Source organism: Triturus cristatus, chromosome 7, assembly GCF_964204655.1.
Source record: "Triturus cristatus chromosome 7, aTriCri1.1, whole genome shotgun sequence".
Taxonomy (NCBI): Eukaryota; Metazoa; Chordata; class Amphibia; order Caudata; family Salamandridae; genus Triturus; species Triturus cristatus.
In genome coordinates, this window is record NC_140590.1 from 1631151862 (window position 1) to 1631171442 (window position 19581).

The 19581-nt window shown below is 43.8% G+C and overlaps 1 protein-coding gene across 1 annotated transcript in view; it reads left to right on the forward strand.

Annotated features, from left to right (window-relative positions):
• Window positions 1-19581, forward strand: part of PRPF6 (pre-mRNA processing factor 6) — a 349710-nt gene that overhangs the window by 21330 nt on the left and 308799 nt on the right. Inside the window, exons 2-4 of the mRNA XM_085619664.1 lie at window positions 15917-16082; window positions 16559-16677; window positions 17866-17944. Coding sequence (XP_085475790.1) covers window positions 15917-16082; window positions 16559-16677; window positions 17866-17944 — 364 coding nt within the window. The remainder of the gene's footprint in view (window positions 1-15916; window positions 16083-16558; window positions 16678-17865; window positions 17945-19581) is intronic.

The following is a 19581-nucleotide window of genomic DNA, read 5'->3' on the forward strand; positions in this document are numbered from 1 at the left end:
CTCTCTGTCTGTCTCCCTCCCTCTCTCTGTCTGTCTCCCTCCCTCTCTCTGTCTCCCTCCCTCTCTCTGTCTGTCTCCCTCCCTCTCTCTGTCTCCCTCCCTCTCCCCATCTCCCTCCCTCTCTCTCTCTCTCTCTCTCTCTCTCTCTCTCTCTCTCTCTCAATCGGTTTGTCTCCCTCCCTCTCTCTGTCTCTATCTCCCTCTGTCTCACTCACTCACTCACTCTGTTTGTCTACCTCTCTCTGTGTCTCCCTCCCTCTGTTCTCCCTCTGTTCTCCCTCCCTCTCCCTCTGTCTCCCTCCCTCTGTCTCCCTCCCTCTCCCTTCCTCTGTCTCCTTGTCTGTCTCCCTCTCTCTCTGTCTCTCCCTCTCTGTCTCCCGCTCTCTGTCTTCCCCCTCTCCCTCCCTCTGTCCACTCTGTCTTCCTTCCGCTGTAAACTCACCCGCTGCTCTCACTAGCTGCTGCCCCCCCTCACCCTGCTGTCCCTGTCACCTCACCCCGCGCTGAGACAGCTTCCCTGGAACACACACAGCCGCCGCACCCAAGTACTTCACAGGTCTTTTAAAGACCATTCACTTGTTAATGAGGCTTTGTTGAATTTCACCTCTTCTTAGCGCCCCTGCAGCTCCACTCAAAAGCGCCCCTGCATCTCAACTCAATCAGAGTGGAGATGCAGGGGCGCTAAGAAGAGGTGAAATTAACAAGTGAAGGGTTTTTAAAAGAATCGCCCGGCCCCCATAGCTCCGTGCTGCTGCAACCGGCGATTTAGAAAAACAGAGGTATGTTGCCAGCAAGGTCCGCGGGCCGCCAAGGAAGGCTTGCCGGGCCGCTGGCTGCCCGCGGGCCGTACTGTGAGTACCCGTGGACTAGAGAATGTCCTACTGTTGAATCACAGTCCTCCCCTGTAAGAAAAACTTCCTTATCTGTGCACTGACATCTGTAGCTGAAAGGTAGCGGTAATTTGTGAATATAATTATTGCCGAGGGGCTCATATCTCCCATCTGGATGATGCTTCATGCACGCTGTGGACTGAAAAAGGGAGATAGGCTGAAAAAATAACTCTGTATTACCCACACAGCTGAATCACTCTTGACTACCGAAAGTAACTGTTCTAATTGTTCAATATGTAACAATGTGTATATGGCATCTTTCATGAACATCAATTTCTGTTTATCAGTCAAATTAAACGGCAAAAACAGCGCAGAAGCATTCAAATAATCCCATGATACTATTCCATTTTTGAGTGTTTGCAACGTGCAAGCAAACAGCATTACAGAACGTAACTGATTTTGACCATGATACAGAACAGACACCTCATGTTGAACAATGTCAATGACAGACGATACAATATTATCTAAAGTATATATACTGGAAGACAGTGTATCAATGCTGATATCCACCACTGCAAGGACTTTTTCTGAATTTGCCTGATCGATCTGGCAGAGACGCACCGCAGCTTCCATCTGCGACAGTTTCCAAATTTAATTGTATGCAGAATAAGTAAAGCATTTTGTTCGGAGGACTTTGGACCTAGAAGAAAATAAGCAAAATCGATGTCACCTGTCAAACAAGAAAGGTGTTGTTTCAAAGTGCCAGTGTGGAATGTTCCAACCGTTGCTCACATAATTTACCCACTAAATATGTGGTAACTGTATTCGAATGTGGGAAGCATGGATCAGGTCATCTTTGTGTAAAACCTTTTGTAGTGTTCAAAATACGTAATTGACATGCATTTGAAGTTGTCGGCCACACTAACATCCCAAGTAGTAATAACGATGTGGAGTGGGCTGGGTCACAGCGATCTTTTAGTGTTACCACTTTTTATTTCAATAAGTCATTTACAGTTTGATGTGTTATAGATGTGAAGAGGGGTTGACTGTTGTCCGATTCCTATTGAGCCATATCACCAGTTGAAGATTCATCATCTGCAATCCTCCGTGGTTCACTAAGTGTGGCTGCCGATCATATGGCTGACCGTTGCCTCTTCAGCATTTGTTTGGGTGTAGGCCCCAGGTTTCCTCCTTCCTTCGTGATTTTGAGCGCCGAATCCTCGGTGGAAGTTTCCCATTCCTTTGTTCTGTGTCTTGTTTGAGGGCTGCCTCTATTGGCAAGTCAGGGAAGGTGTGTTCTATCCATTCCCAGGCTTCCGTTGGTGTGTAGATGAAGTGTTTTTTTTTATCTTGAATGATCTTGAGCTTGGCGGGATAGAGGTGGGCATATTTCAAATTGAGAGGTCGAAGATGCTGTTTGACTCCCCGGTAGGAAGCACACTTCTGTTGTACCTGGAAGGTGTAATCTGGGAATAGTGAGACTCGTGCAATTTCATGTTTAATCAGTGCTTTTTCTCACGCCGTTTGTAGGATTAGGTCTCTATTTCTGTAGTAAAGTATACATGTGACTATTGGGCGAGGAGGCGACTCATGTGCTTATCTCCTGGTAGGAACTCTTTGCGCCCGTATATTCCGATAATTCACCCGGTCTCACTATTGTTTGCTGCCAGGATTCTATATATAAGGTCGTGTTCTGGCCCTCACTGTGTTCCGGCAGCTCTATTATGCAGGTATTATTTTGGCGTAAATTGTCTTCTGCATCTTCCATTATTTCCTGAGGTGTTAATTCTTGATGTTTAAGTTGTTCTACTATCTCTTCTCGAGGAGGTTAAGTCTTGGTGATTTCTTTGTCTGCCTGTTTCTTATGGTCTCCTCGAATTAGAGTGATTTAAGTGTTTAGCGAACTAAGCTTTTGTTCCATCGCTGCGCGTGAGTCTCTGATTTCATGTAGTATTATATCCAATTATTCCGTTTGTGATCAGCCTGCGGTCGGAGGCTCCACATAGTTGTGCTGACAGGGAGAGTGTTGATGATTAAGTGTGCTGTCCCTTCAAGATCAAGCTGCTTTCCCTTGGTCGGCGCTATTGTCCCTCAGTTGCAACCCCTTGTGGACTGCGAGGTAGGGTTTCTTGAATGTATTAAGCTTGGGTGTCGGGGCAGCCTTATGGTTGATTTGACCCTTTATTGGTTGCAAGCCTGTGCCGTGCTTCTGATTTGCTTCTTATACCTGCCTTTACCCGATGTATCCAACGTAAGGGGGTGTAGTGTCGCTAATTATTAGGTCTCTGGTGTATAGGAAAGCCAGATAGTTTGTCACTGTGTATGGTTGAAGGCAGCGGTCACCGGGAAGCCCACGTTGTTTAAGAGATAGAGTTGTGCTGCACACACTGGGGAAACGGGTAAATGTCCTTGTAGTAAATAGAGGGGCTCAGCGGAGCCTGCATTATGGGCTGCCTGGTGTGTATTTCCCCAATTAGCGGTTCTGCGCGGGTTTGGCTCCGGGTTCCAAGCTTGTTCTCGGTGGTCTTTTCTGCATTAATGGAGGTTAGTTTCACAATCTATGACCACACAGCTTGCGTGATCTTCTAAGACCACTTCTGGCCATCTCACTTTCGTGGGGGGGGGGGAGGGGGTCACTGTCTCTGCTGCCTTAGAAGCAGTCTCCCAGTGCACCCTGCAACCCGGAATCTCTATCCTGTATAGCGGTAACCTGCTCCTCAGTCTATTCTGTGTGCCAGATTCCGGTGATAAGTCTTAGAATCTAGTTTGGACCCACTGTGATCCCAGCGTAGCCTTCACAGTGGTGGTAGTGGAGATAGTAGGGTTTCTGAGGATGGTGTATCCCTCCCTTAAGCCAGTTCTCTGATCCGGTACCGCAAGTCGGTGGCACAGCAGTGTTATCGCGGTCCGGACAGGTCCACCCTCGCCGTGGCCCCAAGGACATCTCACTCACCGGATCAGCTCAGAGTGACTGCCTGGGGTGAGCAGGCCGCCACCCCTGGACACGATCTCCCTCCGGGTACCCCTCACCTTCTCTTTTCGCATGAGGCGCTGTCCGGCGAAGTACCTTGTGGCAGGCCGTGCGATGGACTCAGAGTTCCTCCGGAGAATGTGCCGGCCGGACTGCAGATGGAGCATGCCATCTGCCGAATGCCCGATCTGGTGGTGGTGGTACAGGCTATGTCTCATGGACAACTGCATCCGTGTGCTTGTGCAGAGGTCTCGCCCAACTTCTGCTATAATGATATCCTTACATCGGCTACTGCAATCCCGTGACACCACTGAGTGGTTCGTCTTGGGAGTGGAGTCGAGCAGGCGTATTTTCGTTTTTCAGTGCACTCCAGGTGCGAAGGGGTCACCACTTTGTGCAGGCTGTGCCGCGGTCATGCGTGTCAGTTCACGACTCAAAGCGCTCTCCTGGTTCCGCCATATGAGCCCCTCGGGATAGTGTAACAGCATTAAACCAGATTGGGCCGATGACTCGTGCAGTCGGCCGATCTGAAGGAGATGCCATGCCCCGGGTCCGGAGAGGTTAGTCTATGCGCCCGCCATCTTCGGTGGTTAACCACGCCCCCCCCAAACTGCAGTATATGTATATGGAGTCCAAAATTCACAACTGGGCTTCGTTTTTAAAACAAACATGGATATGAGGCATTACCCCATGCTCTGCTACTGAATGGATTTCTCAAATTAGCTAAAATCACTGGTACCAACACCAAGATTTTTTAGAAACCTTGTGATTTTAGTGAACAAATGCCGCAGACCAGCACCCCACTCTCAAAGTATTCCAGCTCCAGGCTTCAGTGCAGTTCACCGTCTGTCACTTTTATGGGCAAATCATTATCTTGGCTACAGTCCGATATTGAAGGAAGGTATGATCATGGTTGTGACATTTGCAAATAATTGCTGTTCTTATATTTTAAAAAATTGCCTCGCCTCATGTCCATTAAAGCTAGGTGGGTCGCAAATGTTTGTTTTACTAAAACTAGTTTCTTGGTTCTATAATGTTTCGGAAGCACAGTTCCTGTCCTATGAATGAACTTTTGATACTAAGCATATTTTTCTGCGTCTGTTTTTTTTAAATATGTAAACGTATTTTGTCTGCCTGAACACAGTGTCCTGCAATTGAATTGAAGCTGTTTGTTCAGTGAGATTTGAAGAAGTCTGTCTGAATTTAAAATCTTATGAAATCAATTGGGTACATCACATTTTCAAATAAACTAAAGAGCCACCATGCCCTGTTCCTGCATAGTATCAATAATCTTCCTTCACTTTAGCAAGGTCTTTATCACACGTTCCCTGTTCTAGGATTTCATTTAAAGGCTCTCTATTGCTCAATAATTGAAATAGATAGTTATTTGGAAAGGACTTCTCCTGTTACTCTGGAGAACACACATAGGTTTGTGTTCCGCTTTTAGGCTACTGCTCTAAGACCTGTTAAAAGGCAATTTCCTGATTGTTTCTAATTTCAGCTCGTTTTAGGGCCACAAAAATGCAAATCCCTTTAAAAAAAATAATCGTAATAATTTCATTTGAATATTTTACGTCCTTGGTTGGCTCTTCTCTTTCCTTTCATTATTGTAATGTAAGTGACTATGATTTAAATCTGCTTCCAAGAGTTTCAAATCTGAGTAGGGTGCGGGTAACATGCAGGTTTCCCAATGTTTTCAGCTTTTGGATATTTATTCTACCGGAGGAATAAGCAACAGCTTTAGATTTGATACAGCGAGGCACGGCTGCCAATTGATGTTTTTGTTGTATGAGTAATGGCGAGGCCAGCCTTCGAATCAATTTTGTGTACAGATTGGGATTTCATCTCAGCATTTGTAGTTTAGTTTGGTATTTAATATGCTTTCTTGCTGCTACATGAATGAGTGAGTAAATAGCTAGAAAATGTAAAGGTGAAATTAAAAAACAATGGTATACTTGACTGGGTATGTCTGAGGACAAATTGCTGCATAGTAGAGAAGATATGAGAGTTGCACTGTGGTCAGAAAGCTAAATCTGGCTGCCTCCTGTGAATAAAGTCGAGTGGGGAAGCAACAGGAATTATAGACACTGATCAAAAGAATTCCTTTTTGCCCATTGAATTTTGGGAAACTAAAAGCTAGCATAGTTAGTGTTGTAACACAAAAGAAATGGCTGGAATTTAAGGAAGCAAACTAGTTTGGAAAACACAACTGTTGAAAAAAAACGAGATTACACTTCATGGAAGAAAACGTGTTTTATTGAACAAATCTCCAACTGCCTAGCCTGGCGCTCCTCAGCTCCACACCTGAACATTCTAAGGTGCACTCCTGTCCTATCGCTAGACTGTACCAAGGGGAAAGGAAGAGGGGGGTGGGTTTGGAAGGCACCAACACGCACAGAGAACATGGGAAGGGGGAAGATTATAACACACCTCCTTTCCTAAGGAAATGAAAACAAGGAAAGGAAAGAAGGGGGGTTAAAACAAGGGAAGGAGAGAGAGGAGAACTGGAAAGATAAATGCATGGCCGAGCGCCACAGAACATCACAATTTATGCCGACCAAAATAGTACCAAATGTATAAAACAGAGCTCCCATGACAGTTATTTCATTACGTAGTCTCCATTCCATCTGGGTGGTCTCACACTCCTGTCACTGTGCTTGACTACCGGATTGCTGTCTTGTATTGTGTTCTTCACATCAAACTTGTTGCCATTACTCTGCTCTGAATATGGAACTAATCTATCCTTACCTCACATTTTCTCATCAGACGAAGTAACTACATTTTTCTTGACATCCTTTATCCTAGCTGGACCATAATATCTATTGTACCTGTTGGACCCATCGAAAGGTCTTTTAACAAGAACCAATTGACCTGCTTTCCATTCACGTGACGGAGCCCCCCCATCTACGATCATAAGCCTGTTTGTACATATTCTGGTTGCACTCAATTCTTCTCCTGGTTGAAATGTCATCTCTTACAAAAGAGCTGTCCTCAAATAACCAGTTGGGTGTAAGTTTTGATCCTGGTTTGCGTCCCCTTAGAAGACAAAAAGGAGAGTACCCAGTAACGCTGTTGGGAGTGATGTGGTATGACCAAATAGTATCTTTGATGTACTGAACAATGGATTTACCTGCAACCATGGCCAATTGTATAGACTCTTTGATCATTCTGTTGCAACGTTCCACTAAACCATTAGCACGTTGACAGTATAATGGAGTGCGGATGTGTCTTATTGCCAGACTGGTAAGAAATTGTTTCATTTCCTCAGAAACCAACTGTACCCCATTGTCCGTGATGAGGGTATGAGGAATACCTTCATTAGCAAAGACGTCTGATATAAAAAGTAGGATAGATTTTGTGTCTACCTTGTTGACAAATTTAAGACTGATCCATTTTGAAAAATAGTCTACAAACACTATAATGAATCTCTCCTGCAAACCTAGAATTTGAAGGGGGACAATAATGTCCATACCTACTTTCTCCCATGCTTTTATGGGCACATGAACCGGTTCCAGGGGTGTTTTCCGTGTGCTCTTGGTTTTATCACTGAGACCACAAGCATGGCACCCCTTGACCAAATCCTCAATACAGTTGTCCATACCAGGAAACCAATATCCTGAACGAAGTTTACTTTTGGTAAGACTTCTACCCAGGTGGCCCTCATGAGCTATTTCACTGATACGCTCTCTAAGTTCTCCCGGGGGAATGACCTTGTCTGCTTTGAACACATTGATGCCTGTAATTGAAAGTTCCTCTCTTACGTTTCAGAATGGTTGTATCTCACAAATGGGATAACTAATTGTCTCATCATCACTGTGTACCTGAAATATAAACTTGTTGTCTCCAACTTCTGTGGCTTGATCGTAAACTACATGCACACTTTTCCCTACATCTTTGGAATTACATACTTTCCTACCTTGTGGATAATTTTCTCCATGGGCAGTGCTATCTGTGGCCAGCAGTACTCTTCTCCTCATTCCTGTCAGCGAGTGGTGTTTCCTTCGTGGAATCCTGTAGTCCAGCGTCCTCCTGTCGACTGCTGTTCTTCGCTTCGGCGCTTTTGAGGAACTCTCGCATCCTGAGGCAGTGCCACCTTCTCGTCTTTTCGCCTTCTTCTGGTAGTGTCTCTACTTCTGCGCATGTGGGCAATGTGTGTATATTCTCATTTTTCTGAGCAACGTCTTTGCCGTGCAGCGCCTCCTCATGTGATCGTGCCTCTTCGAGTGTGAGGAGGTAGTGTCCAGAGCGTTGGTAGCGTTCCTTTGCTTTCTGTAATCGTGAACGAGGTCGTCCTCTCACGTACCACGTTGTTCAAGTGGTAGTGTTCCGATTCAGCGCATGTGCCGTTACGCTGGACATTCCTCTATTCTGTGAAAGCGCCGGACTTTGCCGTTTCAGTGGAGTAAGTAGAGGAAGCGTTCTTCTTTTTCTTCACATACTTGCTGAGGGTGTTCCATTTCCGCGTGGGTCTGCCCAGGGTCTTGATTGCTCTGCTGACATCTGCATCTCCTCATGTTTTGAGTGCACAGTTTTGTCATTGTGTGCATTCATTTCCTCAGCTGGATCTTCTAGAACTTTATGGCATGGTTTGTTTCAGCTAAGATACAGCACAGTGATTGGAAGGACCTTTCTTTTCTCTACAAGTAATTCCAGCCACACGCTGATAGGCACAGCTTGCCTGCAGTGTTTTCATCAATTCAAACATTACGCCACTAGACTCAAGTTTCCTGGGGCAGACATATTTTGACATTTTGTTAATACTACAGTGAGCTTTCTACTGCTTTATTTTCTCGTTGTTTGATTAGTGCCTCTGTTTTTCCTAAAAGTGGCATACCGCTGGTATATACTTTTACATTTGTTTTTTGTTTTTCTTTTCATATAGTGTGACTTTTCTTTATTTGCCTTTATTATTCTTAAATTGTCAAATGTCTATTACAAACATGAACCAAACGCCTCCATTTTTAAATGATGAAGGGGAGCCAGAAATCCCATGGGATAGGTGGGTTAAAATGCTTCATTCATATTTAATTGCGATAGGAGGTGAAAAGTTTTCCCCAGTCAGGAAACAACACATATTACTGCATAATTTAGGCACACAAGGGAGAAAAAATTATGAAGACCTTGCTGATACTGGGAAGGATGATGGGGATGGTGATGTAGATGTTTTCACAACCACTTTAAGGCAATTAGGTGCTCATTTCAAAGATAAGGTAAATGTTGTTTTGGAACGCCATAAGTTGTTTCAGAGGGCACAAGGAAAAAATGAAAAGGTAACATCATACATAGACACTTTGAGAGGACTCTCCGCCACTTGTGAATTTGGCGCACTTACCGATTCGCTCATCAGAGATCAGTTGGTTCGTTGCACCAATGATCACAAGGTGCAAGAGAGGGTGTTAACCCTTAGTCCAGAGTTAGAGGAAGCTGTGGCTATAGCGAAAAGTATAGAGCACACAGCTTTTTGCGTCAAAGAAATGAAAAGCAGTAAAGAGTTAGCATCAGAAGAGAAACATGTTAAAGAGGAGGATGAGATTTCAAAAGTTGAGTTTAAAGGTAATGTTGCTAAAACTAAACTTAAGAAAGAAAATTTCAAATGTTACAGATGTGGTAACACTAATCATCTTGCCAATTTCCCAAAATGTCCTGCTAGAGGAGTTCAGTGCAGGAAATGTAACAGAGTGGGACATTTTTCTAAAGTATGTAATTCCAAAGATGTAGGGAAAAGTGTGCATATAGTTTACGATCAAGCCACAGAAGTTGGAGACAACAAGTTTATATTTCAGGTACACAGTGATGACGAGACAATTAGTTATCCCATTTGTGAGATACAACTGGATGGAAAAGTGGTCAAGGCCTTTGCTGATTCCTGTTCCCCGTACACCCTCATAGAGGAAAAAACTTTTCAAAGTATGTTTAAGGAAAGTGAATATATGTTAGAAGATCCTGATGTACATCCAGGAGGGTACAACAAAGATCCCATTCCCCTAGTAGGAATGGTGAAAATGTGTATTACTTTCAAAGATAGACATACCTGTGGCAAAATTTATATTACTAAAAAAGGCAGTAATTTACTGGGGTGGAAACACCAGAAAGAGTTGGGAATTAGGCTTGACCCCAATAATACAGAACAGGTAATGTTGGTTGATAGATCGTTAACAGGAAAGAAAATATGTAACGAATTTCCAGAAGTGTTTACTGAGAGAGTAGGTTTGTTAAAAAACTATATGCATAAAATCAATCTAAAAAAAGATGCTGTTCCAGTCACCCATAAAACCAGGTCTATTCCATTGGTAATGTGGGAACCACTTAAAAAAGAGTTGGAGAGACTAGAGGGTTTGGGCATTATTCAGGCAGTAGAGAGTTCAGAATGGTTGGCCCCCATTGTTATTACTTTAAAAAAAGAGAGTAATGAGATTCGCATGTGTGTGGACCTCAGGAGTCGCAATGCTCATATTTGGGTAGACAGGTACCCACTTCCCAAAATAAATGAAATTCTAAGGTGCACTCCTGTCCTATCGCTAGACTGTTCCAAGGGGAAAGGAAGAAGGGGGGGGGGGTTTGGAAGGTACCAACACGCACAGAGAACATGGGAAGGGGGAGATTATAACAACAACTTCTTTGCCTATGAGGTGTAGCATAAATAGGATAATCTGCTCCACTAGGAGAACCTCCCGGGAAAAGCACCTGCCAGCGGTTAGGTGCAGATTGCAGGTTTTTTTTAGTTATAGGTTAAAGCAACAATGGTACCAGTTGTAAGCTGTTTCTGATATGCAGGGTTAAGACCAAGTCATCAGGACATCAAGATGATTTCAGACCATGAGACAGTCGAGCGATTTTCAATAGCAGACTGATAAGGATTGTTCTTTAACTTTAGGGCCTGATTACGATCTTGGCGGGCAGGGTTACTCCGTCACAAACGTGACGGATATCCCGTCTGCCAAATTACAATTCTGTTATCCTATGAAACTTGTAATAGGGTGGACAGAATATACCTCACGTTTGTGACGGAGTCTCACATCCGCCAAGATCATAATCTGGCCACAGTAACACAATTGAGGGCAGTTGATTTGCTAAGTTTGTTTTATTTTATTATTTGTACATTATGGTATCAGAGTTTGATTTTTCTTTTCTGGATGCTTGTTCTTCTTTTGTGTGTTTCATTATTTTAATAAATGGGTGAGGTTTTTTGTCAATTACCATGTTTAGGTCCCACCTATTAGACAGTGCATGCTTTATCTGTTGCGAGACATATAGTTAGTGTGCCGTGGGCTTAGAGCCTGCCCATTCCTTGCCATTGGTTGACTCATACTCAGTCTTATTTGCTTACTAATTATTCATTCATTAGCATGTGTTGGCTTTCTGTTCTCATTTTTGAGCTTGTCTCTCCACTTGAGCATGGATGCACTACTTCTGTCCTTCCATGGCTCCAGTTGCACTCTCTCCTTTTCTCTTTTTGTTTAAGCACTCTACAAGAGTGCCTGTGTTTCAAAGCTATTGCCCATATCTACTTCGCCCCCTCTGCCGCGCTTGCTCGTGCTTCTCTTTTTCTGCCCATGTGTTTCTCCCTGCCCTCCACCTTGGTGCCCATGTATGCTTTTCCCCAGTACATAGTCTGCTTGGCCGCCTACAGTGGCATTTCCCACCGCGCCCTCTGTGTTGGTCCCCTAACTCCTTGATTCTGCATACCCGCGCACTGCTTTCTTTGCTTTTTGCTTACAGGTCCAACCTTGAATCAACAAACAAAATTAAACCAGCATTGGCATAGCCAATAGGTCTCGTCTTTGGGACCTTATAAGTGTTTAGCCATGCAACAGTTGATGTTGTTGCATGAAGGATATTGTGCTGGATAAATAAAAACTTATAAGGTCCCAAAGGCGAGACCTATTGGCTATGCCAATGCGTGTTTGACATGGCAACTAAATCTGTGTCTCAAAGAAAACTCGTAAGAATCTCTAAACACACCGTCCATATTCTCTGCAATGCCTGAAGCAACAAAACGTACATTTAGGTGGTATCATGTTCAGCTCTGTCACCTGATCTGACACAGCGAATGACACTTCACAAAAGAGCACATTTGAAATATATGGAGATCCTCTGCTAGGTGACCTTATCTTATCATCAACAAAGCACATTTCAATCACTAGATCACTTGGCAACGATAGATCACACTGTTAATGACATTAAAAGCGAGCTCGAAAGCTCGTCCCAAAAATTGCATCAGCTTAAAAAACAGCTAGACGGTCATTTTCAAGGGCACAGGTCATCATTTACTGCCAAGCGGCTAATGAGAGCAGCCGGCAAAAAAAGACAACTGGGCCGTAGGTGAGCATTTACACCAACAAGTATATATCACAAAACTAAATAACCCAATGCAAAACTTTTTTTATAAATACTTGGTAGAACGCAAGAAACAAGGAACATATTTAAGGAAAGAGGGTTTACTCTCAAGTCTTAAATGCATTTCAGCTACTCCCAGAAGTATTTTCTCTTCCAAACATGCCTTCAGTTGGGAAACAGTGCGCATTTCCAAAGGCCAGTCATAGTAGCGGATTTCCACGTGCCCTACTGTGATGGCATGGGCATCAGAAGCATGCATGCAGGACACCCACCCCTTACCAGGGCACGTTGCCATTGAGCGTTGTAGCCAGATTACTGTGGTTTCAATGACATACGGGTGCGGTCTCAGTCCCTCCCCCTGCTCACTGCCCGGCAAGCAACTGACATCGACCAGAGAAAGCATTAGAAAAGGCACCTTCGGGCAAGGGGGGAGGGGGGCGGGCACAGAGGAGCCTTCTGAACACACATAGTGACTACAGAAGCGATAGTGAGAAAATACAAGCGTGCGTGTCACTGCTCGTTGGGAGTTCACTTTTAAAGCTAGAAGGTTACACAGATCTCTGCAGCGAGTGTTCCTTCATCCTACTGAGCCGTTTTGTGAACCACAAATACCAAGGAGCTCAGGGCAAGTTCCGAGCACACCCAAAGTAAAACAACTGAAACAATTTATAAGCATGATCGGAACCCGCAGTGATAATGAACCAGACGGCGCGTCGCTGCTTGCTCCCGTGGAAATACTCCATGGGAGGGACCTTCTCAGGAGAGGTGGGACATGCACCCACCATTTACAATTTGGAGGCTACCATTTCTAAATTACAGGCCAAAATGCCAACACAATTCTCACGAAAGGCTACAGACTGGGACTTTAAAATGTGTTAATGTGTTTAGTTTTCTCTGCAAAATGAGTCAAACGGTGTTTTACCTTGAATTCAATACTTGAACCTAACTGCAGCCATCGGTGTAAATGGTGAGTTCATCTAAGGCATCTGAGTTAAAGTATTGAAGACAGGGCTTGTTATAACGGAGGTCTGTAATGCATCCGTCGGCCGAAGATCTGATAGCCTTTATTCAGAAATAGAAGACATTTTGTAGTGTATCAGGGGAATAACACCATAAAACAAATATAGGGAACACGCGAGGGATCCAGCATTGTGTACCTAAAGTAAAATGTTTCTGGACTTGTACAAAATGAGGTTAGATATGGTGTTAATTCAGCCTCATATCCAACAACTCCACGCTGTTTTCAATTTATGAGACTATCTGAAAAGAAAACTATGGCCCGTTGACATCAGGGGAAACTAAAAAAAAAGGTTGTTTGAGGGTGTTCTCACAGGTAAAGCTACAAATCCTAGCAGAATAATACAAATTAATAGTGAAGCAGGCTGGAGGATCCAATTAGAAATAGTTTTAATCAATGGACGGCCATGGTCCGGTCTAAAAACAATTTTGAAATAATTTCAAAATGATGCAATTATATTGAATCGATGTTTGCTTTCAGCAGACAAGTTTTTATAAATTAACTGCTTTTTCCTAGATTAACATCTCCTGAATTACTCATCAAAACCGACAAATCTTAAAGCTCACGTCACTCAAATCATCTCTCAGCAGACGGCAGACTTTCACCTCGTAAGCAGCAGTGAGAAGCAAGTGCCGGCCATCTCGTTCTCTCTTAAGCTATAGGGTGATGTAAGCGTGTGTGCAGCGCTTCTACCATTCACACAGGCAAGGTTCGAGCCTCAGGGTCGCGTCCACATCCTGTGATTCTGGGCAAATCATTTTAATCTCCCCGTGCCTGAATGTGTAACGTAAACCGGTCCTTACGTAAAGCTCTCCAATACCTTCGGGTCGAGTTCGCGCTATATAAAATCTGCATTAAATAAATAAATAAAACATGGCATTGAAGCGCTTTATAAATCTGGGACTTGCATCAACAGGTTGTGTATGATTGGATGCAGGGCTGACCTAGAGGAGGGGCAGCCGGGGAGCAGAGATGGGTGGAGTGCCTAGTAATAGGGATGCGGCTGTGATTGGCACAGATGACCTGCCTGAGTCACTGTGGTTAGGTGCACCTGCAGCGCTCATCGAGGTCTGCCTACTGCCCCAGACACTGCAAGCCCCACTGTAATGTATCCTGCAGCCTGGCTGCGTAGAGCTGATAATCCCTGCACTCTGTCACTGCCCTGCTGTTTACCGGACCAAGAGATCAGTCATGTCCAGGGCAGCTGTCCACTCCTTCCTCCAAGAGGCTGTGGAGCCCTGCCGCCTGCATTCTGGGCCTGTTTGCGGTACCTTTACCCGCCTGAAGGTGCCACAGGGAGTCACCCTGCTGGCATGCATACATTACTTCAAGTGCCAGGGGCTCCGAGCGCTTCAGGGAGTAAAAAGGAACAGGCGGTCTGAGTGGCCTGCAGGACCCTGTTACATCTCCATGCAGAAGCGTAGGTGGGATGTCCACAGCAGGTCGAGACACTGGCACAACACACTCGGAGCCGATCTGTAAAGGGGAACAAAACAACAACACCTAGATGGAAACAGTGACGCCCAGATCAAATCACTGATGGGCCAAATGAACCTTAAAGTAAACCCTTCAGAGATCGATACATCGATAACCATAATTTCTTAGAAACAGCAAAACTGTGGTCATAAGCCTCAAATAGTAAAAATGCGCTATTATATCCAACTGTAACAGACCCATACACGGGTGAAGCAGCTGCGCCTGCGCATAACCGAGTCACGGCTCTACAAAGTTACAGCACGATTACACACCACGACGCCATGCTGTACAGAAAGTGACCTCAACACATTTCAAGCAGAGGGAATCAGTACGCAGACATCTGGCCCCTTTAAAGCAGCAGAGGACCCTTTTATTGGCCATCACAACTATCACCTTATTTGGGGTCAGTGCTGAATTAGGCCGAAAACGCGGATCAAAATCCACGCCCCAGTGAAATAAAAATAAAAATTCCATTCCCGATAAGAAACTTATACAACTATGGGAAAATCATCTAGCCACATGTACCTCTTGTTAACAAGCATTGGCCGCTCGCGGCCGCGATATGTGGTGGGAGGGGGGAGAAGCGGGAGGTGTGTGTGTGTGTCTGTGCGCGCGCGCAAAAAGGAAAAAAAAAAAAACACGCAGGCTGGCGAGTGGTGTGCGCGCACCATGACGAGAGAGGAAAGCCATATGGCACCTCTGTCTGTCATTGGGCGCGTAACCGCATGCTCTATGCCTGCCAAAAGCGTGTGGTAGGACTTTTAAAAGCCCACACACTAAATGTCTCGCAGCGCATGCGCTGGCTCAGCGAGACCTAAAAAGTATGTGTTTCTTTTGTAGGCATGCGTATGTGCCTACAAAATGATGCAGCCTGCCACATGGGATTTGTTTTTCATTTTTAAAAGCAATATTGCCCAGCATCGGGGATGCTGTGTGGCATAGTTAAAAGGATTGCCGAAGCTAGTAGACCCCAAAGGTGGCTTTGATAATGCTTCTTATAACTGAAACCAGTTGAGGCATGCAAGTGTTTACGAAGTGGGGAGAAGGGTCACTAAAGGCACATCTGAACTACAACTGGGTTGTCTTCATTACTTGTTTGAAAAGCTGAAAGTTTTCAATGGTGGGGGTGTGTTCTGGAAGTGGTTCAGCAGGCAGGACAGAAGCTGTCTTCTGTGAGTCCCCAGCAGCTGTGCCATATAATGCGTCCTCCGCTTTGTTAGTCCTTGAAGGAACTGTATCCTTACCACACAAATAGCAATCCCTCTTCTTTCTTTTGATTTTCAGTGCCACTGGCTTTACCACACGGTCTGATATTGGTCCTGCTCGAGATGCTAATGACCCTGTGGATGATCGCCATGCCCCACCCGGGAAGAGGACTGTTGGGGACCAGATGAAGAAGAACCAGGCAGACGACGATGATGAAGATCTCAATGACACCAATTATGATGAGGTAACTCTGAAACGAGGTGTGATGTTACTGGCAATTAAAGGCTTCTTTGGGAGCAAAATACTTGAAGTTGTTTATGATTACACCACAAGCGGTCCTTCTCACCCCATGATTTATGTCCCTTTCTGGCAGGGGTGGAGTCTCTTCAATAGTTTGCTTAATACTGCTAACCGTACCCAAAGGGAAGTAGCTTCTTTTACATTTCTCTTCAAACATGTGAAGTAGAAAATATTGACAAGGTATTAAGTTCCTGACTACAGGGTGATTCTTCCAGTGGTGAGCTCTTATCACTCAGAGCACAGTGTTTCCTAAGTGAAGTAGGAAAAGCAGAGCACAGCAGTGACACAGATGTGCATAAATAACTGTATAACTAGATTCCACTGTTAAAGGGCAAAGTTGTTCTGACAGTTTTTAAAGACTTGAGGACTCTTTGTGGCGTGTGAGCTAAGCTCATTTAATGGTTATGACTTTCTACTTAGTTCAATGGCTATGCCGGCAGTCTGTTCTCAAGTGGACCATATGAAAAGGATGATGAGGAAGCAGATGCAATCTATGCAGCCTTGGACAAGCGAATGGACGAACGAAGAAAGGAGCGAAGGTATGATGCTTTACAACTCCCTTTTCAAGTTCTCCATTAACATTATCACACCTACATCTTAGATATTTCTGTGTTTGTAACAGATGGTTAGCCTATTTCTGGTAATAGAATATATCTTCCTTAAGTTGGTAAAATAAAAAGCTAACATAATGCAGCTAAACGAAGCTTTGATACACGTTTTAGATATGCCTCCATATGTAACTTTATGCCTCAGAATCACCGCTCCTTTCCCGTCAAATGTCATACACATATACATTGATAAACGTGCTCTGGTAGTTGTTGGGTTACAGGAAGGTCTTGGAATTTGAGTTCATTTATATAAGTGCCTTGTTGCTTTCTGCTGCCTACAGTTTTTTGTTTCATTGGAATGTAATGGCTTATCACAGAAGCATGCAAGTGAAACTGGGAGAGAGCCAGGGACTCCTTGACTAGCATGGGCCAGTGTCTAGCAAGTAAACCTCACCTACTTGGGAACTAAACTCTCAGGAAAGTAAAGACAAGATGCACTGCCTACGCATGTTGAAAAAGACATCATATTTAGTCAACAATAAACCATTGCAGTTCGGAGTGTTATTCACAAAGAATTTGAGTGTGGCGATACTTAACCACAGAAAGAGTCATGAAACTGCATTTTCACTTTCAGTGCCTTGTTGCCTGAAGAAGCTGAGAAGCCCTGCGGAATATGCTAGATCAGTGGTTCTTAACCTATTGGGGACCCCCAATGAGTCCTTATTGGAATCCGGGGGAACCCGGCCTAAGCAAGTTCAATTATCTGAACCGTAAAACAATTCAACAAAATCGCGGAAACCTGTATTTATCAAACAAATACACGAATAATTAAATATTTTATGTAATTCACACACAAATATAAAAAATAAACATTTTAATGGAAAGGTTGACGTTTTTCTAAATTCAATTGAGGCCACCCATCGTCCATATGATATTCTGTTTGATGCCCTTGCACTGCTCCCATGAATCAATCTTAGGATAGGATGATTTTCCTAAGCAGTTGAGTGTCCCCCAACCCTCAGGTAGGTGTCACAGCTCCCAAGGGTCCTTGGACCCCACGTTAATAACCGCTGTGCTATATGCAAAATACCAAAGCGTACCCTGTTCTTCGTACCCAAGTGCTCCCTTGTGCAGAACACACTCTGGTTCAAGAAACATGTCCATTTAATTTCCTATTAGAGAGCAGCGAGAGAAAGAGGAAATTGAGAAATACCGTATGGAACGACCCAAAATCCAGCAGCAGTTTTCAGATTTGAAGGTAAGGCGTGATTGATTATGCACGATCCATGCTTCATTATTGCACACCTCAATCTTCCAAACTCTCTGCCTGTTTGATCACCAATCATTTAGACATGTCCACTCCCTGCAGTCACCACTGGCTTGGAATAACCTCTTGCAAATTTCTCTACATTATGTTTAAACGTTAACTCTTGCCAGACATTTTTGACTGTTCTTGCTCAATTCATCTTGGCAAGCTTGCCATTGCCCTGTACTATTATGATCTCCTATGTAGGAGTTTATGCATCAGTAACTGGAATGCTGGGTAAGGTACCTTACCCCACAGACGTAAAGCAGGGGGTGACCATTTATTGTGCTGTCTTTCCCAAAGCTTCCTCTCTGATTTAGCATGAAGAAAATGCTCGTAGGAGACTCTGGCAGGGAATAGCTCTGGTCACAGTGGGGTTTGACTGTAAATATCTCAGGTCTGGAGCTTGAGTAATACCTACCTATAGGTTGGGAGAAGAGGGCATCTCCAGCCATAAAATTGGATGTTTCCCATAATAAGTGTCCATTGCCCTGACCCTCTCTCTGTTTTTCTCTCACGCTACCTTTATAATTTTTGCTCACATCTCTACTTCCTCCTGTGCTGCTTTGTGTATATGCTTCCTTCACATAATTGCCCCTATATTCAAATAACTTTTCTTTTAGTATTTACGTTTCCAACACAAATCGGCTACCAAAATGAAAATGAAAAAAGCACTTTCTTTTTTTGTAGGCATGCACATGTGCATACAAAATGATGCTGCCGGACGTATAGGCTTTTTTTTTCTTCTTTATTTTTTAAAGTCATGCTGTACAGTATAGTTAAAAGCTTTGCGGAAGCTAGTAGGTCCCAAAAGGTGGAACCTCTTAGTTTTTCTTGTAACTCTGAAACCAGTTAAGGCATGCAAGTGTTTACAAAGTGGGGAGAAGGGTCACCTATGGCACATCTGATCCACAAATGAGTTGTCTTCATTACTTGTTTGCAAGGCTAAAAGCTTTTCTGTGGTGCAGGTGTGTTCTGGAAGTGGTTCCGCAGACAGTACAGAAGCTGTCTGCTCTGAGTCTGAAGCATCTGTGCCACATAATGTCTCCTTTTCTTTGTAAGTCGTCAAAGGAACTGTATACCTGCAACGCAAATAGTAATCTCTCTTCTTTCCATCTTGATTTTCAGTGCCACTTCTCTTCTCTTTTTTCTTTTGCTAAATCAACTTTTTTAATTTTCCACTTCTTAGTTAAATTTGAGGTTTTTTCTTAAACATCTATGGACTCTGTTTTTATGGGTTTCTCTTATGGTTACACATAAGTGTGTCAGGTAAAAATGCTGAAAATTATCATAAAATATGCATTGCTCACAAAATTAAGCTTTATCAGTACATTCTTTGACATCTTTCTTGTCCGGATTGTGTCTGTGAATGTTGTATTTTTAATTTGCGGAACTATACAATTTCCAAATTTGCATTCTCACAAGTAAAACAGTTACATCTAGACACCATGCTTTACATTACACAAACCCAACTAACATTAGGATTATTTGCTTTGTGGCCTTTAGAAAGGGTAACCTAAAGGGGAAGAAAGGGGGTTGTGTGCAATACATTATAGTATTACAACAAATTCCTTCACAAATAATTTGCC